The sequence below is a fragment of the Vidua macroura genome, chromosome 1, assembly GCF_024509145.1.
Source record: "Vidua macroura isolate BioBank_ID:100142 chromosome 1, ASM2450914v1, whole genome shotgun sequence".
NCBI classification, from domain to species: Eukaryota; Metazoa; Chordata; class Aves; order Passeriformes; family Viduidae; genus Vidua; species Vidua macroura.
Window position 1 is genome coordinate 54,555,268 of NC_071571.1, and position 24,022 is coordinate 54,579,289.

The 24,022-nt window shown below is 41.7% G+C and overlaps 1 protein-coding gene across 4 annotated transcripts in view; it reads left to right on the plus strand.

The window, feature by feature from the left end:
• The window catches only part of VPS41 (VPS41 subunit of HOPS complex), a 123,404-nt gene that overhangs the window by 22,994 nt on the left and 76,388 nt on the right, over positions 1 to 24,022 (plus strand). Inside the window, exons 1-3 of one of the 4 annotated variants that reach the window (XM_053969837.1) lie at positions 8,568 to 8,611; positions 15,131 to 15,238; positions 18,268 to 18,345. The exons of 1 other annotated variant lie outside the window; for it this stretch is intronic. In XM_053969837.1, the coding sequence (XP_053825812.1) occupies positions 15,221 to 15,238; positions 18,268 to 18,345 (96 nt within the window). In that variant the 5' untranslated portion in view covers positions 8,568 to 8,611; positions 15,131 to 15,220. Of the gene's footprint in view, positions 1 to 8,567; positions 8,612 to 15,130; positions 15,239 to 18,267; positions 18,346 to 24,022 lie in introns of those variants that run through there. 2 more of the 4 variants (XM_053969823.1, XM_053969831.1) reach the window with 2 other exon arrangements.

Genomic DNA, 24,022 nt, shown 5'->3' on the forward strand with positions numbered 1-24,022 from the left:
CTGCCGAGGTAAGGTCGAACGTCCTGCCGAGCCTTACACTCGAACTCCGGCCAAGCCCCCTTTCCTGACTCTCCTACTAGGCTTGGGAAGCTTGGTCTCCCTGCCGAGGTAAGGTCGAACGTCCTGCCGAGCCTTACACTCGAACTCCGGCCAAGCCCTTTTGCCTGACTGTCCTACTAGGCTTGGGAAGCTTGGTCTCCCTGCCGAGGTAAGGTCGAACGTCGTGCCGAGTCTTACACTCGAACTCCGGCCAAGCCCTCTTGCCTGACCCTACTAGGCTTGGGCAGCTTGGTCTCCCTGCCGAGGTAAGGTCGAACGTCCTGCCGAGCCTTACACTCGAACTCCGGCCAAGCCACCTTGCCTGACCCTACTAGGCTTGGGAAGCTTGGTCTCCGTGCCGAGGTAAGGTCGAACGTCCTGCCGAGCCTTACGCTCGAACTCCGGCCAAGCCGCCTTGCCTGACCCTACTAGGCTTGGGGAGCATGGTCTCCCTGCTGAGGTAAGGTCGAACGTCCTGCCGAGCTTTACGCTCGAACTCCGGCCAAGCCCCCTTGCCTGACTCTCCTACTCGGCTTGGGAAGCTTGGTCTCCCTGCCGAGGTAAGGTCGAACGTCCTGCTGAGCCTTACACTCGAACTCTGTCCAAGCCCCCTTGCCTGACTCTCCTACTAGGCTTGGGAAGCTTGGTCTCCCTGCTGAGGTAAGGTCGAACGTCCTGCCGAGCCTTACACTCGAACTCCGGCCAAGCCCCCTTTCCTGACTCTCCTACTAGGCTTGGGAAGCTTGGTCTCCATGCCGAGGTAAGGTCGAACGTCCTGCCGAGCCTTACACTCGAACTCTGGCCAAGCCCCCTTGCCTGACTCTCCTACTAGGCTTGGGAAGCTTGGTCTCCGTGCTGAGGTAAGGTCGAACGTCCTGCCGAGCCTTACGCTCGAACTCCAGCCAAGCCCCCTTGCCTGAACCTTCTAGGCTTGGGAAGCTTGGTCTTCCTGCCGAGGTAAGGTCGATCGTCCTGCCGAGCCTTACACTCGAACTCTGGCCAAGCCCTCTTGCCTGACTCTCCTGCTAGGCTTGAGATGCTTGGTCTCCCTGCCGAGGTAAGGTTGAACGTCCTGCCGAGCCTTACACTCGAACTCCGGCCAAGCCCCCTTTCCTGACTCTCCTACTAGGCTTGGGAAGCTTGGTCTCCCTGCAGAGGTAAGGTCGAACGTTGTGCCGAGCCTTACACTCGAACTCCGGCCAAGCCCTCTTGCCTGACCCTACTAGGCTTGGGAAGCTTGGTCTCCCTGCCGAGGTAAGGTCGAACGTCCTGCCGAGTCTTACACTCGAACTCCGGCCAAGCCCCCTTGCCTGACCCTACTAGGCTTGGGAAGCTTGGTCTCCCTGCTGAGGTAAGGTCGAACGTCCTGCCGAGCCTTACACTCGAACTCCGGCCAAGCCCCCTTTCCTGACTCTCCTACTAGGCTTGGGAAGCTTGGTCTCCCTGCCGAGGTAAGGTCGAACATCCTGCCGAGCCTTACGCTCGAACTCCGGCCAAGCCCCCGTGCCTGAACCTTCTAGGCTTGGGAAGCTTGGTCTTCCTGCCGAGGTAAGGTCGATCGTCCTGCCGAGCCTTACACTCGAACTCTGTCCAAGCCCCCTTGCCTGACTCTCCTGCTAGGCTTGGGATGCTTGGTCTCCCTGCCGAGGTAAGGTGGAACGTCCTGCCGAGCCTTACACTCGAACTCCGGCCAAGCCCCCTTTCCTGACTCTCCTACTAGGCTTGGGAAGCTTGGTCTCCCTGCCGAGGTAAGGTCGAACGTCCTGCCGAGCCTTACACTCGAACTCCGGCCAAGCCCCCTTTCCTGACTCTCCTACTAGGCTTGGGAAGCTTGGTCTCCCTGCCGAGGTAAGGTCGAACGTCCTGCCGAGCCTTACGCTCGAACTCCGGCCAAGCCCCCTTGCCTGACCCTACTAGGCTTGGGAAGCTTGGTCTCCCTGCCGAGGTAAGGTCGAACGTCCTGCCGAGCCTTACACTCGAACTCCGGCCAAGCCCTCTTGCCTGACTCTCCTACTAGGATTGGGAAGCTTGGTCTCCCTGCCGAGGTAAGGTCGAACGTGCTGCCGAGCCTTACACTCGAACTCTGGCCAAGCCCCCTTGCCTGACTCTCCTACTAGGCTTGGGAAGCTTGGTCTCCCTGCCGAGGTAAGGTCGAACGTCCTGCCGAGCCTTACGCTCGAACTCCGGCCAAGCCCCCGTGCCTGAACCTTCTAGGCTTGGGAAGCTTGGTCTTCCTGCCGAGGTAAGGTCGATCGTCCTGCCGAGCCTTACACTCGAACTCTGGCCAAGCCCCCTTGCCTGACTCTCCTGCTAGGGTTGGGATGCTTGGTCTCCCTGCCGAGGTAAGGTGGAACGTCCTGCCGAGCCTTACACTCAAACTCCGTCCAAGCCCCCTTTCCTGACTCTCCTACTAGGCTTGGGAAGCTTGGTCACCCTGCCGAGGTAAGGTCGAACGTCCTGCCGAGCCTTACAATCAAACTCCGGCCAAGCCCCCTTTCCTGACTCTCCTACTAGGCTTGGGAAGCTTGGTCTCCCTGCCGAGGTAAGGTCGAACGTCCTGCCGAGCCTTACGCTCGAACTCCGGCCAAGCCCCCTTGCCTGACCCTACTAGGCTTGGGAAGCTTGGTCTCCCTGCCGAGGTAAGGTCGAACGTCGTGCCGAGTCTTACACTCGAACTCCGGCCAAGCCCCCTTTCCTGACTCTCCTACTAGGCTTGGGAAGCTTGGTCTCCCTGCCGAGGTAAGGTCGAACGTCCTGCCGAGCCTTACACTCGAACTCCGGCCAAGCCCCCTTTCCTGACTCTCCTACTAGGCTTGGGAAGCTTGGTCTCCCTGCCGAGGTAAGGTCGAACGTCCTGCCAAGCCTTACGCTCGAACTCCGGCCAAGCCCCCTTGCCTGACCCTACTAGGCTTGGGAAGCTTGGTCTCCCTGCCGAGGTAAGGTCGAACGTCGTGCCGAGTCTTACACTCGAACTCCGCCCAAGCCCCCTTGCCTGACTCTACTAGGCTTGGGAAGCTTGGTCTCCCTGCCGAGGTAAGGTCGAACGTCCTGCCGAGCCTTACACTCGAACTCCGGCCAAGCCCCCTTTCCTGACTCTCCTACTAGGCTTGGGAAGCTTGGTCTCCCTGCTGAGGTAAGGTCAAACGTCCTGCCGAGCCTTACACTCGAACTCTGGCCAAGCTCCCTTGCCTGACTCTCCTACTAGGGTTGGGAAGCTTGGTCTCCCTGCCAAGGTAAGGTCGGATGTCCTCCTGAGCCTTACACTCGAACTCCGACCAAGCCCCCTTGCCTGACTCTCCTACTAGGCTTGGGAAGCTTGGTCTCCGTGCCGAGGTAAGGTCGAACGTGCTGCGGAGCCTTACACTCGAACTCCGGCCAAGCCCCCTTGCCTGACCCTACTAGGCTTGGGAAGCTTGGTCTTCCTGCCGAGGTAAGGTCGATCGTCCTGCCGAGCCTTACACTCGAACTCCGGCCAAGCCCCCTTGCCTGACTCTCCTACTAGGCTTGGGAAGCTTGGTCTCCCTGCCGAGGTAAGGTCGAACGTCCTGCCGAGCCTTACGCTCGAACTCCGGCCAAGCTCCCGTGCCTGAACCTTCTAGGCTTGGGAAGCTTGGTCTTCCTGCCGAGGTAAGGTCGATCGTCCTGCCGAGCCTTACACTCGAACTCTGGCCAAGCCCCCTTGCCTGACTCTCCTACTAGGCTTGGGAAGCTTGGTCTCCCTGCCGAGGTAAGGTCGAACGTCCTGCTGAGCCTTACACTCGTACTCCGGCCAATCCCCCTTGCCTGACCCTCCTACTAGGCTTGGGAAGCTTGGTCACCCTGCCGAGGTAAGGTCAAATGTCCTGCCGAGCCTTACACTCGAACTCCGGCCAAGCCCCCTTTCCTGACTCTCCTGCTGGGCTTGGGAAGCTTGGTCTCCCTGCCGAGGTAAGGTCGAACGTCCTGCCGAGCCTTACACTCGAACTCTGGCCTAGCCCCTTTGCCTGACCCTACTAGGCTTAGCTTGCTTGCCTTCCTGCCTTTCTGCTTACTCGGGTTAGTGCCTGGTCTGACCGGGACATCGTGTCCTTCCTTCCAGGGACATTCCCTTATCTGCTCTGCTGAGGACCTCCATCCATGCCTGCCATGGACATCCTACCTGCCCTGTTATCCTGTCCTGCCTGCTGGGGACATGCCACTCCTGCCTGCTAGGACACCCCGCCCTACCTGCCAGGGACATCCCACCTGCCGTCCTATCCCATCCTGCTGGCCAGGGAGATGTCCTCTAGGACCTCCACTTCCCACCTGCCCTGCTGGGGATATTCCCCTTGCCCTGATTGCCAGGGACTTACTTTGCCCATAGGGCACCTCCACACGCTCGGAGCATGGCCTGCTTTACTGCTAAGGAGACGCCTCAGTCGCTCCTCTATTCCACTCGCTTCCCCCCATTCCCGGCTGGCCCCTTCGCAGGAGTCCGGAAACGCGTTACTAGCGGGTCCCTCTCGCTTCGGGGGGTCCGAGCTGCCGGCCCCCATCTCACTCACTCACTCATTCGCTCGTCTCCCGTTTTTTCTTACCTATCCGACGCTCCTCTGCGTTGCTTGTCTCATGCTGGTCGTAGGGTCTGAAGGTAGCCAGCGACTCCCGAGGGTCCCTTGAAGCAGGTGGTCGAGCTGTCCGGGGGTCCTCTTCGGGCGTGGCTATCCCGGATGAGCCCCCAAATTGAAATGAACAGGGCTAATGCCTTTATTAATGTTCAGCTCTTTATTATAAAGATCAGCTGGGCAGGGGGCTCAATGCAGAGCTCGCCCCCATGGTCGTAGCTTTCCCAGGCAGCCGAAAGGAAGGCGGCATGCAGAGTTGGTCACTGGATTCCCGAGCAGCAGCTGTCCTTTCTCCTTTCCTTGTGGCACAGCGGTGGCCCGAGGATGAGGAGGCATGGCGTGCAGAGTCTGTTGCTGAAGTCCAGAACAACAGCTGTCCCCGCTCCTTCCGTGGTGGCAGCACCAGGGCTCTCTGTCTCTGTATTCCTGCTTCTCAGAGCCTAATATAGTCTGTTCTTTCTTAGGTGATGGCGACAGTTAAAAGTCAATCAGGGGATGTGTTTCCCTCTTCCTCAGCTAGGGCATTTGCCTAGACTCCTCTATTGTGTTCAGTTTTTGATTTATATTCTTTTTTCCTCCTAATCCTAAGGGATTAGGATGCTAAGGATCCTCCATGATCCTAAGGGGTTTTTATTTGCATGTTAGTCCCAGAGTGGCGGCATGGAGGGGTGGGAAGTCGGTTATCTCCAGGTAGTTTAGAGAAAACAAACAGAGCAATTAGCTAATTAGCATTTCAATATTGGTACTTAGCTAGAGTTAGTAGTTTTTTTTAGTGTTGCCATGGGAACTAGGAAAGCCCTGCCCGCGTCTCTGGGGAACACCTGGAAACTGTTCATAACACTAGATGTTTTGTAACAATGAAAATAAATAAATTTAAATCTTTGTTGTGAATTTCCAACTATTTTTTTCAGAAATAATGATTATTTAAGTTGTTTCTTGACTATAACGTGGGTTCCAGTTGGTGTGAGAAGAAGCAGCATTTGGTCTAGGGTTTTTTCCTGACTTCCATATCAGAATGGCAGACAGTAGGTTGTCTTGTGTGCAGTTTCTTTCAAAAGTGGCAGCATCAGAGGCAAACACCAAAGAAGCCTGATGTTACAATGGAAGAAGATCAAGTGAATAGCTGCCTGCTTTACATAGTGTTATGTCCTCATTGCCCACCTCATTAAGTTGCATATTTTGACAATTTTGACTTCTAAAACTTTGCAAAGACAAACTTTTATCTTACACCCATTCTGACCAGAATTGGTCATCTTCAAATAAATTTTTCCAAGTGATGCTGAGGAAAAGTAAGACTCTACTACACACATAATGCACACATAATGCAGTCAATAGTTGGTCAGATTACTTGAAGTTGAACATGTTTGCTTTAAGGGTAGAAGGAAGCGGACAAATGTCCAGAAATATTCCTGGGTTCCTTCTGTTATCAAATAGATAATACACCAATTTAATGTGTAGGGTTCAAAACTTCTACCACTTATCTTTAAAGTACAAGTTATATTCTGATGCCTGCAGTCATAAGTCAATAGTAGGATCTGTAAAGACCAACTGATTTGTGACTGTGAAATAGGAATATAACAAGGAAGAGGGGGAGAAGGCATATCTACCTTATCACACGTACAACCCAGTTGTTACTGTACTTAAAGTTGTGAGCAGGGTAAGCATTTAGTAGGTAAAGATTAGGAGTTTTTCTTCATCTTCGTGTTCTCAAAAACCAAACAAAATGACCTATTCATTGGTTTTACCAGACAGTAAAGGGACTTTGACATGGTCTGGGGTAGAAGTTAAAGGGATCTCCCATCTGTGTTGTGACATGATGATGTTACTTCCTTAAATTCATCAGCACATGTTAGCAATTTGTTACAGCTTGCTGCTTAATATTTTCTACTTTTATTACCCCTCCTGCATTTGTTAAGTCATGTGTTGCTACCATGTGATATTTTCCCTTGCAGTAGGTTTTCTTGCTAGATATTTTTATTCATTTGCCATGTTCCCTTGTATTGCAAATGAGCAGTGTGTTCATTTGCATATGTCAACCCTGAATTAGTAAATAACATTCCTTTTTCCTTCCATGTATTATAAGAACATCTGTGCTTTTAAGATATGGGAAGAGGTTATGGAAATAGAGGATGGTAATTGTCTGCATTGCCAAATCCATTTACTCAGTGGTCAGTCTTGATCTCTGTCCTCTGAATGCCTCTGAGCTGGTGTAGGAGTGCTGCTGGGATGGGAGCTGTGGCCTGCCTTTTCCAAGAACCACCTGTAGTATATTTGGTGAGCTGCTTATGCTGGATTCTGGTGTCATGTGAACAGCTGTTTCATGTCAGGCTATAAGCAGTTATTAAAAACCCTGTATAGGAAAGCTATGCCATGAGATTGCCTGGCTGGAAGTGAGCTTCCAACTGAGGACCATGGCAGTTTTGTAGAGGTAGAAGATGGGGTTCCTGGCAGGCACACTGAAAAGTGTTGAAAGGCTGAGAGGGCTTGATAAAGTATTTGAGGGAAGTTAGGGTATCAGCAAAGGTCCATCTGAGGGTTACAAGGTGATGGAGCAGAGGAGATCTGTAAGAGGAGGTCCTGGGGAAGACTTGTGAGCCTTCAAGACTCTGCAGTCTTAAAAGTGGAGGTTAAGTGTTAGATTGGGAGCTGTTGGGATCTGTGATATTTAAATGCTCCCAAGATTGTAGAAAGTCTCTGTCTTTCAGCCCTGCTGCCAAAGAAAGAGTTGTAATTAGTCTGTGCTGGTTTTCAAGGTTGTTTATTTTTTCTTATCTAAAATATTTTTTCTCTGACCTGCAGCAGGTCTGTCTTGCATTGCAGCGTGCGGGGCTCTGCCCCTCAGTGGGATGTTAAAAACATTATATACTAGAATCTATGTGTGCTATATTTACAATAATGTGCCAATATCTATCGCCCATGTTGAACAGTGTGTCCCCAGCCAAAACCAATAGAAAAATGTCAACACCACAGTGAAACATGGAGGGCATGAAGAAGAAAAAAAAGGACAAGGTACGCGCAGTTTCCTCCATCTTGCCTCCTTTGAACCCCTTATCTAGAATCCTAAAATTCTACTTTTGCACCTGTGCCACACTAATTACTACTTATATCAAACACTCAGAGCTTGTAATTCATCCTGTAAGATTGAAAACTCTTTTCCATGGATAGAGATCAGAGACAGTGTCTCTCGGGGCTCTGTAAGGGGGGTTTCTGACCCCCTGCCAGGGTCCCAGACCTTCCAGGGCAGCCAGAGAGGGATGCCCTGGATTCCCACAGGGAGCCAGGCCATTTATGTGTTTTGGATAATTGGATTATAGGTGGGTCTGATTGGTACTGTGAAGGCAGTCCTTCAATCCTTTAACCTTCATAATATTGTAGTGGGGCAGAGTCGCTGTTTTCCTTTTCCATTTGTGTCCCAAAACTGAGAGTAACCCTGTCAGCAGACCTAGTCCTACAAAGCTGTAGTGGAGAGTTGCTCTGCTTGCATCTTGCCTTGTTGTCCAAATCAGCAAAGTTGAAGAATTTGCTCATTGTCCTAGCTGACCTAGGGTGTCTAAACTGAAGCATTATTTCCAGGGTGAAGAAACTGTATGGTTTGTCACGCTTAATTACTGCCATTAGATACAAAAAAAGTATGGTAAGTCTTAGTTTTTTAGCATACAGCTATTAGAAGATGTTTTGTTGTGAAATATGGTAAAGAAGGAAGTGAGAAATGATGTACATGGATATTTGCAGGGTGATACTGAGACTATAGAGGCTTCTTGTTGCTTTTCGGTTCTTTTCTTCTCTCTCTCGGTCCTTGTTTCCGCCTGGTTCGCTTTCCCCGAGCACTGGTCAGGCGCTTCCGGGCGCGTCCGGAGAGAGAGAGAGAGAGAGAGAGGTGCAACAACCACCTTTGTGGTTCGTTTGATACGGACGGAGCTATTTAAATAGCGCGAGCAAGACCAGGATAAAGAGACTTAAGAGAGTGGACACTTGTTGTGCAGTTCAAAGTAGGTTGTATTTGCCCGATCGCCGCACATACAAGTGACCCCGATCTCGGGTCCAGACAAAGGTTTTATAGGGAAAAATAAGAGATAAGGTGAGACCAATAGAACAATGCCCAGTGTGAATACATTATAGGTAAAATCCAATGGGAATAACTCCAGGGGGAAGGATGAATACACGTAAAAATACAGAATAGAAACTCCAGCTTTAGGTTTAGGAAATAGAAACCCCCATCTCAAATTCACAAAGCCCTTTTGCTCCGTTTGCGTAGCTGCACACTGCAACAGCTTCTGTCTGGTTATCTGGATTACCAGCTTATTTGAGCCACTTTTAGCCTAAATCTAACGTGTTTTCTAGAGAAAACAAGCGATGACATATAAGTGAACCTGCTTGTCTGAGGGACTTGGTGCTAGATATTTTCCTTGTAGATTTTGGGGAATGGGGTTCAGCAAGTGTAAAATCGGGTTAATCTGTAAATCCCTATCTCTTTACCTTGAATGAATGCAGATTAGTTGGGTCCTAACAAAGGTCTGAGGGCTGAACTCAAGGAAAGGATAAAGGCTGAAAATAGTAATAATTTCTTTATTGGGCCAAAGCAGGCATTATGACCCATTTGGTGCAGTTCCCTGATATAGAAATGTTGTGAAGGTTTAAATAGAAAGCTTTATCTGCATCTTTTGTTGGGTAGTACTTGTCTTGTTGTGGAAATCTTGTGGCAGTTAACCTTAAGTTTGTAAGATTCTTGTTGGGCTCCCTTGTCCCAAATAAGGTTTGCACAATCATCCTGGGTGCAATCCTGCCCTTCCAAGCAATTCTGGTGATAAAAAGGGTTTACAGACAGCCAGGGGGTCAGATGGTGGTGTAAAACCCCACGGATGATGTGCTTTTCATAGCAGTCTGGCTAGAAGTCATCCATTCCGCTTCTCAGCCACACACCAGGCACTTGGCTAAGTACTCTTTGTTCCCATGTCAAATAGCGGATTTATAAATGAAAGATCATTTCCAGCCAGCCTCAGAGGCCCTCAAAACTAAAGCTGAGACAATCAGTCAATGTCCTGATTAAGACATTATTTCTATTAAAAAATTAGGAGTTGGAGATGCTTATACCTTGGATCAAGTCAAGATGTCAAAACCAAGAAAAGTAATAAATTATGTCAGCAACTGTGTTCTGCTGGGTATTTTGCTGCACTTTGAGCTTCTGAACATATACAAGAGAAATAAGTAACTATCCCTGGAGACTTCATTTTGGGGCTTGAGGTCTTTTTATGTTAGTTTCTTTTTCTTTTTATATTTGTCATTGAATTTCTATAAGAAGTGAAGATGCCCCCAGTGGAGCACTAAGGATGCGTTTATTCATTTTTGCATAACTTTAAATGTTCTTTGAAGTTTTATTTTAATTAGAAAATAATTTGAGTTGGTTTCTTTGGTTCTACTTGAGATTTTCATATAGTGTGTAAACTAGTAATTCTGGAGCTCTAGCTAGTTGGTTTAATTTTTTTCTTCTGTGTGATAGTGATGACTATTTAAATAAATAAAAGTGCTGATATAGTTTCTAAAGGTCTGACCTCTATTAAATGTCAGGAAAAGTTACTCTCACAAATTGCCAAGTAGTAGTCTCTTCTCACCTTTTTGCAGTAGTACTGGGGTTGTGCTTTCTGCAGCAGAATGGGGTTTTTTGGTTTGGTTTTGGTTTTTGTTTTTTTTTAATGAGATTTTATAATGTGTCCTAAACATTAAGTATTCAGACACACAGAGGCAGAGCACTTTGAATGACCCAGTAAGCTAGGGGGTATTGCGATTTAGGAATGGTACTCCTCACTTTAGTGCTCCCGCTGAGACTCTACAACCACGTGCTTCTTGCTTGTTCCTCTCCTCCCCTTCCCCTGGGATGGGCTGGAGAGGAGAGTAGGAGGTACAAAAGGGAAAGATGATGGGTTGAGATAAGAACAATGAGATAAGAAAATAACCAGTAACAGTGACAATACTAATAACTAAAGTGTACAAAAGAGATAGTGATTCATATGCAAAAATACTCATACTCATCGGCTACTCAGGGTTGGAACCAGCATTACCCAACCCGTCCTCTGATCAACCAGAAGGAACCCCTTCTCCTCAGAAGGGTCCCCTTCCCTCCCCACACCTGGCAACAGCATGAGATGGTGTAGGATAGCCTCTGTGTCCTAGCCACGCCTTCCCTCACTACTGCAAAAATTTACCCTGTCCTGGCCAGGAGGAAATTAAGTAATTGACCATTTTTCTTATAATCTCTGAAATCAATGTAAGCTTGAAAGAAGGCATGTAAAAAAAAGAAAATCAACTGTAGGGTTTTTGTTTATTTTGTACTTTTTTTTTTTTTCCAGTCATAGCCTTTTAAGAAGGCCTATGACACTGGGGCCTTGTTGGAGTAGGATGTAAGTGTGTCCTTTTTGAAATTGCTTCAGTGATGGACTTCAGCTGTCTTTGTATTGGAGTTTAGATGCTATGTAGGATCAAAACTTGCAGGCATTAACAAGGCTGGAATGGACATTTAGAGTAATTGCAATTCTGTCTGGGACCGGACAGAAGATGCGCAGCAAAGGGGAAGGACACTTGCCTTATAACATATGCAATGTGTATTTCCATAAGGGCTTTAAAAAACTTTGAGGGCAAATTGAGTGGGAAGGATGAAACTTTTGCTGTCTCTACCTGTAACATAATTAGAGTATCTGTAATCAATGGAGCATGTAGTTCATGTGACAGACTGTCCTGTGGGCAGATCCTCTGCTGCAGGAGCAAATGTGGGCTAATGGAATAACTCTGGGAACTGCCCACAAGTTTCTTCTGGAAATTTTCTTCACAAGGACTGATTTTAGAATTTTTTTTCTTTTTTCCTACTCATGGTTCTAGCACAGCAGTTCCTTTAGCTAAAGCTAGGAAAGATGGGGCAGAATATCTGAAGAAGGTTGTGAACCTGAGTTCAGAAAGGCTGGTGAGAATCCCGTGCAGTGGCACTGGCCTGTTGAGAGCTTGTTGCACATTTGTAGCTCTTGTTAGTTTTGTAAATCTGTTCCAGAAGAAAAGTTGGTATTGTATAGGTGCTGGGTGAATGAGAAGTAATTTGTTTTCAGTTCAGGAGTGTTCAGCAATGGCAACTGGAAGAGCTCCCAGTAGGAAGGAGTTTGTATTAGTCTTAGAGGCTAATGAGAGTATTTCATTCTGTTGGAAAGGTGCTTTCAATGGGAAATGTTTATGGATGCCTGTTCTTTACAGCATATTTTAGCAATATGACTGCTAGCTTTAGCTTTAAAAGGCAAGTGGAAAATCAAATGGAGTATGAGTTTCAAGTTAGCATTCCTGTTATTGAAAAATGGTCATTATTTATTTTACAACACCACAAAGGTACCTTCCTCCTGACAGCTCTGTGGGTCTCCTTGCTTTTCAGAATTTAAGGCTGCCATGTGTGCTTTACAAAATGTGCTTTACACATTTTGTGCAGTAAATATTTATTTTTCTCTTAAAATACTTGTCAAGAATCTCAAAATTTAGTATTGCTATTTCAGATAATTTTAGGCATTAAATATTGAAGTAGTATTAAGTGTTGGTACAAAAAGCAGTGTTACAAAATTTATTTTCAAATTTTTAGAATCCTCTAGGAGGGTTTTTAAAAAGTGTTATACAGATAGTAAAAATACATGTAAGTTCAGCAATTGATATTTTTATTATTTTTCCCTTAAAAAAGGAAAGCTGTGAGTTCTCTTTTATGGGGTAAATTTCACTCTGTTTATATCTTAGCTTTGCTGCAAGTCAGGACTTGTACTATCCCTCTAGGTTGTCATAGAAACACAGCTAACAGACGTATCAACTCAGGCTGCTCATGGTTTAATTTGTGGGTTTTCAAGAGTATTAAAATTTAACAAAAATTATTGATTTGCTTTTATTAACACTGGCTTGTGTTTACTTTAGAAGTTCAAACTGCATAAAAGCTTTTCCTGGTAGAAAATGCCTTTAAAATTATTAAACCCTGATACTCTAAATAAGAGATCATCAAATTCATTTAATATATCAGAGTCTGAAGCAGTAATCTTGAATATTTGAAAATCACCTTTTTGTTTCATTTTGTTTACAGTAAAGTGTCCCGACCTCATTTCAATTCACCTTTTAGGTTGACTTTTATTTAACAAAGAAGATACCTGTCAAGAAAGCGTGAAATAGTTACATCATCATGCCTAATATTTGGGACTTTTCATTTTATTTACTTACTTTGAAGCCTGGCAGAACACTTTGAAAGTATATATTTTTTGTATATGCATGTGCAGAAAAAATTACTTAGTTTTCACTCATAAATAAGACAGGCAAAACCTATTTACAGTAACTTTATCTAATGGTCCATGGATGAATGATTTTATGCAAACTACTCCAGAGACTAGAATTAACTTTTCATGTTGGTTGCACATTGGATGTCCTGGCCCCAGCAACATGTGGGATCTTATAAAAACTAGGATGACTGGAGTTCAGTTTTTACTTTTATGAATTTATTCATTGATTGCCCATGCATTTCAAGTGTAATCTTTGTAAGCAATGTAGAAAATGCAGTAATATGTTAATTGTTATAAATGGATGCATACTTCCTTACAGTCTCCTTCCATCAAATGTATGCTTTTTACTTTGACTTTATCTCCTCCCTCTACCTTGTAGTCATTTATTAACAATCTGTAGGCTTGAGGAATTTGACTGATTTATATACAGACCTGTAATTTGACATTGTCATTCTGTCTGGTAACAACTTTGTTCAGTTGTAGATTTACTGAATAAAATTGTTTCTTAGTGGACATTTTGACATCCCACTTCATACTCCTACGTCATGCACTGCTGACATCCCTGTATTAATCTCATCTGTATTCTCTCATAAAACTCTCACATAACATTTTAAAACAGACTCTCTTTGCAGCATATTTCTGTAAGCATGGGACTAAATATTGGGTGTTTCCATAAGTTTAAATGGCTTTTTTATGTTTTGTATGCGGTTATGTACATGTTACCATATATGATGGTAGCACACATAGTAAATGGCCGTACTATTTAACTTGGGAAAGACTGGCTTTAGTACTGCAAAAACAATTTAAACAAAGTGCATTTTATTAACCTGTTAACATTTCTCTCTTCCAAATATAATTTTTGCATCATGTCTACAAGATAGTGTTGCACAAATACAGTTCTGCTGTAGGCTGACACTGTGCATTTTTAGGAATTGGAAGGCAGTGGTTGGTGGGAAGTCAAGGCACTCCTTTAACTAGAGCACTGCACTGGTTCATTCTGGTTGCTTAAGAATGAAACATGTTTTATGTGGGAAACATACTCAGTGTTGATATATTCATTACAGTCAATAGCAAATGTAGGAGAATATTATTGCAGATATACTGTTTCCCAGTGAGGACCAAGGGATATATAAGGGTTTGTGTATGTCTGTGCATGTATGTATAAGATTAACTGAGACTTACTGAAGCCTGTGGAATCTCTCTGGCATTGTACTTCTGTAGGCTGTCTGTTACAGATAGATGCTTATGACCAAAGAGCTATTTTGCAACTAGGATTTTCTTTTCCTAAGAGATAAGAATGTTGGGTCTTCTTTGAGCAATAAATTTGCTGCTTGGTTTTTTTTTTTCTTTTTTTTTTTTCTTTTGGTTGTTTTTTTTTTTTTAGCTTGGTTTCCTTTCTCTTCACTCTTTGCCCCACGATCTTTCCTTGCATTTAAGTAATGATTAGGTGATAATACCTAACATGCTTGAAAAGAGAGGAACGGCTTCAGTATTTATCAGAAAAAGATCCTAACATGCAGAAGATAAAGGTGATTCATAGAAATATAATGAGTCCAGATCCTCTTCCCAGAAAACATATTTATGTTTTTTTTTTTTTACCATAAGCCCATTGGTGGATTTTATACAATTAACTTATTCCTAGTGGATTCTTCTTATTTTTGTTCACAGCATTTTGCCTCTATGCTTCCTACAGAGGTGCAGCATCTTGTAAAGGTCATGAAGTTTCTTGTAATGTGCATGCTTCAGCTTTCAGTTCATTGTGGCTACAGTGGCATACTTTATTTTATCATTCATTATATATGATTAATATATATTATATATATGATTCATTATCATATCCATCCTTTTTGTATTTTACTTTTAAATTGACTAACTTTAGGTAACAAAGTACATGTGCACATTTTTTCCTGCTTTTTAGATATCAAGTAAGTGCCTCCTACAGCTAAATTGACATGCTGCTATACAGACTTTGCACTCAGAACTTTGGAGTATAAAGAAAAACCAGTAACCAAAAAGCACAGCCCAAACCACTTCAGGTGATTAAACTGTGAAAGTTTGGCTTTTGATTGTAATGGCTGCTGTGAGGAGATCGCAGTGATCCATCTTCGCCTGTTGCTGTGTGATAGTTTTGGGATATCTTTTAATTTGTTTTTATCTAAAATAAACTTCTAAGTATTTTTGTTGTTTTTTCTCTCTTGCTCCCTTTTCCTTACACTCCTAAAAATTTAGGAAGATGAGAGTGAAGAAGAACCTAAGCTCAAGTATGAACGGCTTTCTAATGGAGTGACTGAAATTCTCCAGAAGGATGCAGCCAGCTGCATGATAGTGCATGAAAAGGTATTATGTGGCTTTGTGACTGAGATAGCACTTCTGCTCGGTTTTATGTATTTATTTGTGCTTATGATACATAAGTATATTTCTGTGCAGAAGTGATGCCAAATCTAGAGTTGCACTGCAAGGCAACAGCAATGTAAACAAAATTCACCATTAACCTGTATTGAGAAATCCACATTTTCTCAGTGATAAAACAAGTAGTTCACATGGTTCAATTAACAGCAGATCTCTCAGAATCAATTCCCTTCTTGTTTGTATCAAGCATTTTTTCAATGGGAAACACATTTTCTCAATGAGGAAATGAGGTGCGAATTCAAGATGCAGTGATTTGTTAGATGTTTACATAAGCTAATAGAAAAATGTTTACTCGGATTTAATTATCAACAGTATTAAGATCTATAATCAGAATACAGTCCTACCTTTTATTTATTCAGAAAGGAAGTTGGTATATTCTGTGCTTATTTGCACAGCCGTGTCAGTAAAGACCAACTTGATCATGCCAGGAGGTTAGCATATATTTGGCTGTGGAAGACATATTAATACAGTATAGAAGAAAGTAATTAATGTATTTTTTGTTTGCTTCAGCTTTACTTCTGGGGGGTGTCGTACTAACACTTCCCTGTCCCCCTTCCCTGGTTCAGTATGTTAAAAACAAAGAGAGGAACTGCACATGCTAGAGATTTTGATGTACCAGAGGGACGATAAGGATAAAGTAATAGACAATGCAAAGTAAACAAATTTTAAAAACAATTAATATTTTGTTCTTAAAAGGAATAAACTTCATATGCTTCTTTAGTGACTTAAACAATTGCTTTTGTATTTTATGAGTTTTTAGCTCTTTTATACATACTGAAAAACATTTTAGAATATTGAGGCATTCTGAAGTACATCTGAAAGTGTGAGTAAACGATTTGTCAACTACTAGTATGTAAAACATAGTAGCTATTTTCTGAATGTATAATTTTTCATAGCCAGTAGTATCTCCTTAACAGTTATTGTTGAAGGATCTATCTTTATTATTTGGCTATATTTTTAGATTGACTTGTGCTGTGTTTCTTTTCCTCTGAGGACTGTTGCTATGGCTCAAGAGGTTCTTAAGATGAAGCTTGTATTTTAACTGTGTGAATGAAAACAATAAGTCTTTATAAAATGTTTTTGACAACATAGAATTACACAAATATTTGGAAAACTGCAAGCATTTCCTCTTTGTCTGTGGCCTGTTTCTGTTACCTTTTATTCCTGCATCTCAGGTAAATTTTGAAAGCCAAGAGTTTAACAGGATTTTTCTACAAGGATGTGCACAGATACAGCTTTTGCTATAGGGTCACAAAGCGTGACAATACAGGAAAACTGCTGAAGTATCCCAGCATTTTCAGTTTTCCAGCAAACTAGATACACTACTTATGAGAAGAATCAATATTGTTAGAAGCCAGGTACTGCAGTCTTTTAGGAATATGTCTTTTGCAACAGAGAAAGGAGCTGGGTTACAGGTTTTGCAACGGTATTTCTGTTTCATTCTGGTTGGTTTTTTTTTGGGATTTTTTTCCCTGAATAACAGGAAAGGCCCTGCTAAATGCTATCATTAGAAAAATTATACAGTAATATGTAAAATATGACTCTGACTAAAGCAGTTTAACTTTGCTGGGAATCCTGAGATCTGGCTTCTGCATTCAGACTAATTTCCCCTCAGAAATTTTTGTTTTCATTTTTGCTGCTAAAGCATCATATTTTCAGCAGGCTTGCTGTCTGCACTGGATGACTAATCGTCATGGCACCTGGTGCATTCAAGCAGGCCTGTGCAGTGGAATAGTCATACCTAGTTATGTCTGCACACCTGATGTTTTATTAACCAGTATTGATTTTTTTACCCGGGGGACTTCTTTCTTCCTGAAAAAAGGCAACCTTGCAGAGTGAAAGGCATTGCAGGGAATGAATTTCTAATGAACCGCTTCTTTCCCTTTCTTGCCTCCTTTTAATGTAGCTTCATATTTTAAGTGCCTGAACAGAAATTTCATTTTAAGCAATTCCATTTTGATAAATCCTTTTAAACCTTGACTTTCTGTAAGGTTATTTTTTAAAGATTGTGCTGCCTGACTGACACGCTTAGCAGTGCCTGTAAATTTGAGCATTTCATTATAGGTTGCAATGAAGCATGCTCACATGCAGTGAAATACAGAGAATTGAGTAGCCTAGACTATTTCAGTAATGCTGAAAGTGGGAGGGTGGAGGAGGGGGAAAATAAAAGAAACCTCTGTCATAAATTAAATAGTACTGAAATTCTATCTCTTCTGTTTAGGTGTAGTTCACAGGGTTCAATTAACAGCAGATCTCAGAATCAATTTCCTTCTTGTTTGTATCAAAATAAGTTTGTGATAGTATGGATTTATGTTGAGATTTCTTTATTTTGCGACTATTTTTTAGAATGAAACTCCTGAGATTTCCAAGGAAATGTATTTGTCTTGGGAGTATTCTATTTAGGAATGTTACTATGTGAAGGAAAGCAAACCCAGGAGTTATCTGTGTGCTTAAATGCACTATCACAGACCTTCCATAATTCAACTGTATTTTACCAGTGGCTTACAGTTGGCCTTTTGCTATGTTTGAACACTTTGTATTTATTTTAATAATGAAGGAGAATTAAAAATAAAGCTCAAAGGAAACATTAGGATTGAAACAAAGCTGCAGAAATGATCTAGGAACTATTTCAGATCTCTGTTGGTTCTTGCTCTCACGCTGCATTTTTAATTTGCTGCCACAGTCCATCAGCTGGTGTATACAGACTGCAGGTGCTCCATTAGTTGTCAGTGGATGAGGGTCCTCATGACTCATTCTGACAGCTAACTTGCACTATCACAGTAATGTGGGCTTGAAGCCCTGTTTTATTCTTTGGGTACAGTTAAAATAACCTTTCTCTATAGAAAGTGGTGGGCTTTTTTCTTTTCCCCAGCATTGCTAATCCCGGAGTTCATTTAGCATTGTAATATTTCTTGTGGTGTGTTTGTGTTTATGTAATCAATCTCTTTCTTTCACAGTTTTTGGCACTGGGAACACATTATGGCAAAGTTTATTTACTTGATGTCCAGGGGAACATCACACAGAAGTTTGATGTTGTAAGTATGATATTATTCAGAACCCATTTACAGGGATGTAAAACTGCTGCACCAGTTAACACTCTTGTTGCGATAAGTCAGTTAACACTCTTGTTACACCTGCAACTACACTAATGCATTCCATAACATAAAAAACAGTGTATGGTCTTGCAAAAAGAAGTTATGCTGGATGGCTTTTTGGTGAGCACGTCTCAGGTTATATATAGTAAACTTCTTCATGAAGCAGAAGAGGAAATAAATATTTATGATTGCAAGTGGCTATTAAAAATGGAATCCAGAAGCTCATTACTTCCATAAGGCATGAACCTGTTCATTAGGTGACTACTGTCAGTTATTAGTTTGTGCACTATCACCCTGTCTACTTGCCGCAAGTAATTGAAAACAGATTGCCTTTCTGGCTCAGTTTATCAATTACAAATACATAATGCTAATATTTTATGTAAATGTTTTGAAATTTGAATTATTAAGGGATTGTATTGATTGAAGGAAAAGAAGAAGCCTTTTTATTTATTGTGGTTTGTGGTATCAGAGGAATAAAATGCTAAATTTAAAGCTCTGTTCTGGAGTATTAAATGTTCCTTTTTATTGTGGATATTAGTTCATTAGTTTCAAATTCCCTGTCTTTCTTGGGGAGTGGAAGGAAAAGAACTAGAAATATTTTTTATCCTCAGGTCATCAAAAATTCTAGTAGCCAAACACTGATTTTTCACAGCAGTGTAAGCACTAGCCATGGAAAACCTCACAAGATGTGGACATGTTTGCAAAGAGAATATATGTTCTAAAGCTGACACAGCTGCATGGAAGGGGTCAAGCGTTTGTTTATATTTTTGAAAAATCTAATTATGAATTGTGCAAGGGACTAAACTTAGGGCATAAACTTAAGTACAAACTTAAGACACAGTTCTTGAAGGAATTTTTAGATTTAATTTTAGTCAGATTGACAATGACCTTGCTGGGTATTTATTAAAGTCAAATTATGTGCTTCTATTTCTTTTAATTTTGTATGATCATCAGCCCTGCAGCTGAGAATGCTGACTGCATTTCAGAAGAGGAAAAGCTTTTGGTGTCTCCCTTGCAGTTCTGATTACTTTACATGCATACTTCTTGATAGAGTTTCTCTGGGAAGTAGAAGAAATTCTCTATTTGAGGCAGGTCAGATTAAATGTACCTGAATTATTCTCTTCCATTGTTGCAGTAGAAGACAGAGACTCACTCAAATGAAGTAGAGATTTTGTATTGAGTCTGGCATTAACTGTCTTAAACTTGTATTTGTTCCATTCCATGTAAGGTGCTTGGAAAATTCTAGTTGTAGAACAATCTTCTTCCGTCCACCACCAATGACTTGTTCTCTCACTGGTTCCAAGAGATTAAATCCTCCTTCTGTAAAGACTTAGGGAACCGCCTAGGTATAGAGGAAGGAGCGAGGGGACCTGTTACCTGCTAAAATCTATAAAACAAAATCCCTGCATTCTCTTTATACCCACCCTCCCAAATTTGCTGTTATTTTCTTTGTTTTTCTTTACTAAAAAGTCCTACCAGTGCCTGCTGGGAGGGGGTTTCTTATGAAGTTAGCGTTGGACCATAAAGTTATTTTCTGCTCAAAGATGTTACTTTTCCAAACTTAGCCTGCTTCAGGACGATTTTTGTGCTGTGTCTCTTGTAAAGATGGCAGTGATTTCTTTTGAAACTATTGTTAGAGTACAAACTGCTTTTTGAGCTGGAGAATAGGAAAAATAAATGTGTCTTGGATTCTATTCCTAATGTTTATATCTCTTTTTGTAATGTACATGTCTCCAGTGCAATAGATTATATCATGGATTAGGTGGCAATGGTGCTTCTCTTTTTCTTTTTTTCCCTCTTTTTTCTAGTTTGAAGAAGAATGATTTTTCTCTAGCACCACTTGTCTTAAAAGGAAATTTTTTTCGAGGAACTGTTGTAGAACAGAACAGGCTGCTTATATGAGAAGAAAGCAGCTGTATGATGTACATGGCTGCTTAAGCTGAGAAGTTTTCTGAATTAATAATGTCAGCTGCTGAACCCTTAGACAGTTTATTCTGAACTGGCTGCTGTATGCCAAAATATTTTCCTTCTAACCTGAACTTCTCAAGATGTTGGATTTCAGACTAGAGGCATCACTATCAAAACATTCAGTGGCGGTCTTCCTTCAGTTCTCTCCTACTAATGCCTCTTTATTGTCTCTCCTGGGGAATTTGCATTAAGTTATTGTCATGTTAGAAATCCCAAATAAAACCTAACCCTTTCTTTTCAAGAAAGGGAATTACTTCCTGAAGTCACACAGGGACAAAGCATTTCTTGTAAATGTGCTGGCCAAGACTGTTATCACTAGTGGTGTTTTTTCTTGTTCTTTTTCTCTGATCCAAAAAGAACAAATTCCTTCTCAGAACCTTTTTCATTGGTGAAATGGCATATACAACTCTATCTTGAAGTTGTTAATAGAGGAAGTACCTGTTGTTACTGTTTATTAGAAATTAATATAGAATTTTTTCTGAGTAAAATAGCAGTATTACCACTGAAATATTTTAATTGTTTGCAGTAAGCAGTGTACTTGGGGAGAGTCTTTTATGTATTTTTCTCTTTGAAAGGATCTTTTCAGTGGATGTTTTCTGTTTTGTGACATTGCAGAAATTCATAGTAAGGGTAGCAATGTGATGTCCTTTGTGGGAAAGAAAACAGTTACATAATTCAAGGAACTTTACTTCATTAGAGTCTTTATTTTTCAGAGGATTGTTTTAGTTTTTGTTGGGTTTTTTTTTTAAGCTGGGACATGAAAAAATTAATTATTTTTCTATACATCTGTTAAATATGTAATTAGCAAAAACAAACCATACATGGGAAATTTTAAAAGCTGCTAGATCCAAATACTGTTAGTGTGTAAAATAAACCAGAATTATGCAAGAGGGGTTTTTTTAACCATTTAAAAAAAATTCATTTTAATGGCAAGTTCATATTAAATATACTTAGAAAATACTATTACTGCTCTCATAGTCCTCTTGATTTCTGTTTTTCTTTCCTAATTTCAAGAAGCCATGTTAAAAAATATAAATGGGCTTGGAAATTGAAGAAATAAGAATTTTGCTTTTATAATAAATCCTTTATTTTCCATAATGACTTGCATCTGCATTTGAGCCAAACTGTAAAAAAATAAAAGGTACTGATATCAGAGGATTTGCAGCAAAATGAGGGAGAAAATTCACCAGTGTGTTGCATTATCTCCAAAATGGCCAAGTTTTGAATGGAAGCACTCCTTTTGAAGACCGAATGCATTTATCATTTTAATTTGAGCTAAAAACAGCTGTAAGAAACACTAAAATATAAAGCTTGGCATCCCTAGAAGTTCTGCTATTGTAACACACTTCTTTGTTTATTGTTTAAAAAACCTTTTAGGACTGCACTTCTTGATATCCATAGCAGCAAATCAATGTGGTTATCCTGAATTACAAATACTGTAATGTCTACTCCATTTTGACCCATAAATATTCAGAGAGGCTTCTGTGAAATTCATGTAAAAAACTAAAAATTATTTTCAGAATGAAGTCTTACTCTCATGCAGCTCTTCAAGTATCTAATGCTGAATCTTACACCAAGTGGACGACTAGTCATTTCAGGCTTGCAACTCCTCTTGTCAACAGCAGTGGAAACATGCTTTGAAACTGTTGTAAGATATTTGTGGTTTTGGGGGAATTGAGACAGGAATTGGGAGGCTTTGGACTTTTGTGTTGCTTGGTATCTCAGCAGTTGTGTTTGTGCACTTGTTGTCCCTCTCTCCTCTTTGCCTAGCATTTCTGTAGCTCTTGCCAGGGTGGCTTGTCTTTGACAATGTCATCTGCCTAAGATTAACTGGTATACATCCTCAATAATGTATGTTTGACAAACTGGTATTCTCTTGTATTAGGGTTCAGTGCATTGAGTGAGATGAAATGTGTCAAATATACTGAAAATTATTACTAAAAGGCAACAAGAAGAGGGAAGAAAAGCCTGCTAATTCCGCTGACAAAGGATGATGCAGGACTGATTCACAGCATGTTAATTCCAAATGTCTCTCCATCTTTCTTTCCTTCTTAGACTGTCTACAATTTTTTCATATAATTATTGCCTGAGCTGACATCCTGTGGATTAAGGATTTGTAGATATGAAGAAATCTGTACAAACATGTTTAGTTACGTAACAAATCAAAAAGCTTTCAAAGGGCAAGAAAACCTGTCCCCATTCTGGTCTTCTCATAAACATCAAGCTTAAAGCAAAAGTGGTAAGAAGTCTTGGATGGTGCCAGTGATAGTCTGTTAGAAGGGAGAAGATTACCTATTTTATAAGTAACGAGGATTTAAATGTTTAATGCATTGAAGGTGTTTCAGTAGTGATGCATGAGTCTAGAAAATGATGTAAATAGTGTTTTAAAGCTTCTCTTAATACAAAAAAATTGAAGTCCTTTTAGCATGCAACAGCTATTATGAGCTATTGAAGACTGCTAGTTTCAGAAAGAAACCTCCTCACAGCATATCTTTTTACAACGTATTTCTTTCCTTACCTTGTGTTTTTTTGGTTTTTTTTTTTTTTTTGTGATTGTCTCACATTGTGTAGCACTAACTATTTAATTATCGGTTTTTTATTGGAGTGATAGTACTCCAAAACCACTATGTCATCTCTGCTACCTTGAAGGCTTGAAAGGGAGTTCCTTCTGTGGTGGTATTATTGCCCTTGGGTGTATTGAACTTACAGCACTCACCGATCTCTGGACCAAGACCTTGCTTGAAGGTCAGTCTGTGGCCTGTTGGTTTTGCTGATAACTCAGCAGGTTGCAAAGAAAACATCAGAGGTTTCAGTTGACTTGTTGCCTCCTGGCAAGAGTTCAATTGTTAACAAGAAAAAATATTTCTAACAAAGAAACAGCTGTTCTTAAGCACTAAGTGATGCTGCTAGTAATGATACAAAACCTATTAACTGCTGTAGGAGATTAAGCAACATCTTTCAATTAGGAAGGTAACTTAGCTTTTCACTGTATAATGAAGTTGCTTTGGATGGAACTTTGCATGAGAGTTTGAGACTAAGATGATATAAATGTCACTTACTTTGACAAGCTGCTTAAAATTCCCTGTTTATTACCTTTAACTACATCATTTTAGTTGTTAGTGTCAGACTATGTAGGAAAACTTAGAAGAGAAGCAACAGACTTTACAGATCTGGGTAGCTCTGTGTTAGGATTTGCATGGTGTTACTGTGCCTGTTAAATTTGAAGCTGAAATCCTGTTTTGTTTGCAAAACCAAGTGGGCTAATTTAAGTGATAGTTCCAGAAACCAAAATAAAAATTATGGTTTTGAGAGAAGCAAGTGTCTATGCAAGGGACAGGTTTACTTCTGAACCCTGGGACATCCCACCCAAATAGGTGTTATATTTTTATGTCTTAAATGCTTTATGCCAACCACTAGCTCTTTCAAATGGAAAAAAAATTATACAAATGTCATCTTTTGGGATTTTTGTCTTGAGTGTCTACACTCAATTTAATATCACTTCTGCTTCTGTCTATTTGTATTTTCATTTTAACTGCAAAGGATTTGGAAATCCAAAGGTTTTTACAGTAGTTGTCGGAATAATTCAGATGGCTTTTGAGTCTGGCTTTGTGGTATAAGGGCTTGGAAAGTATGTTTTATATGTTTATTC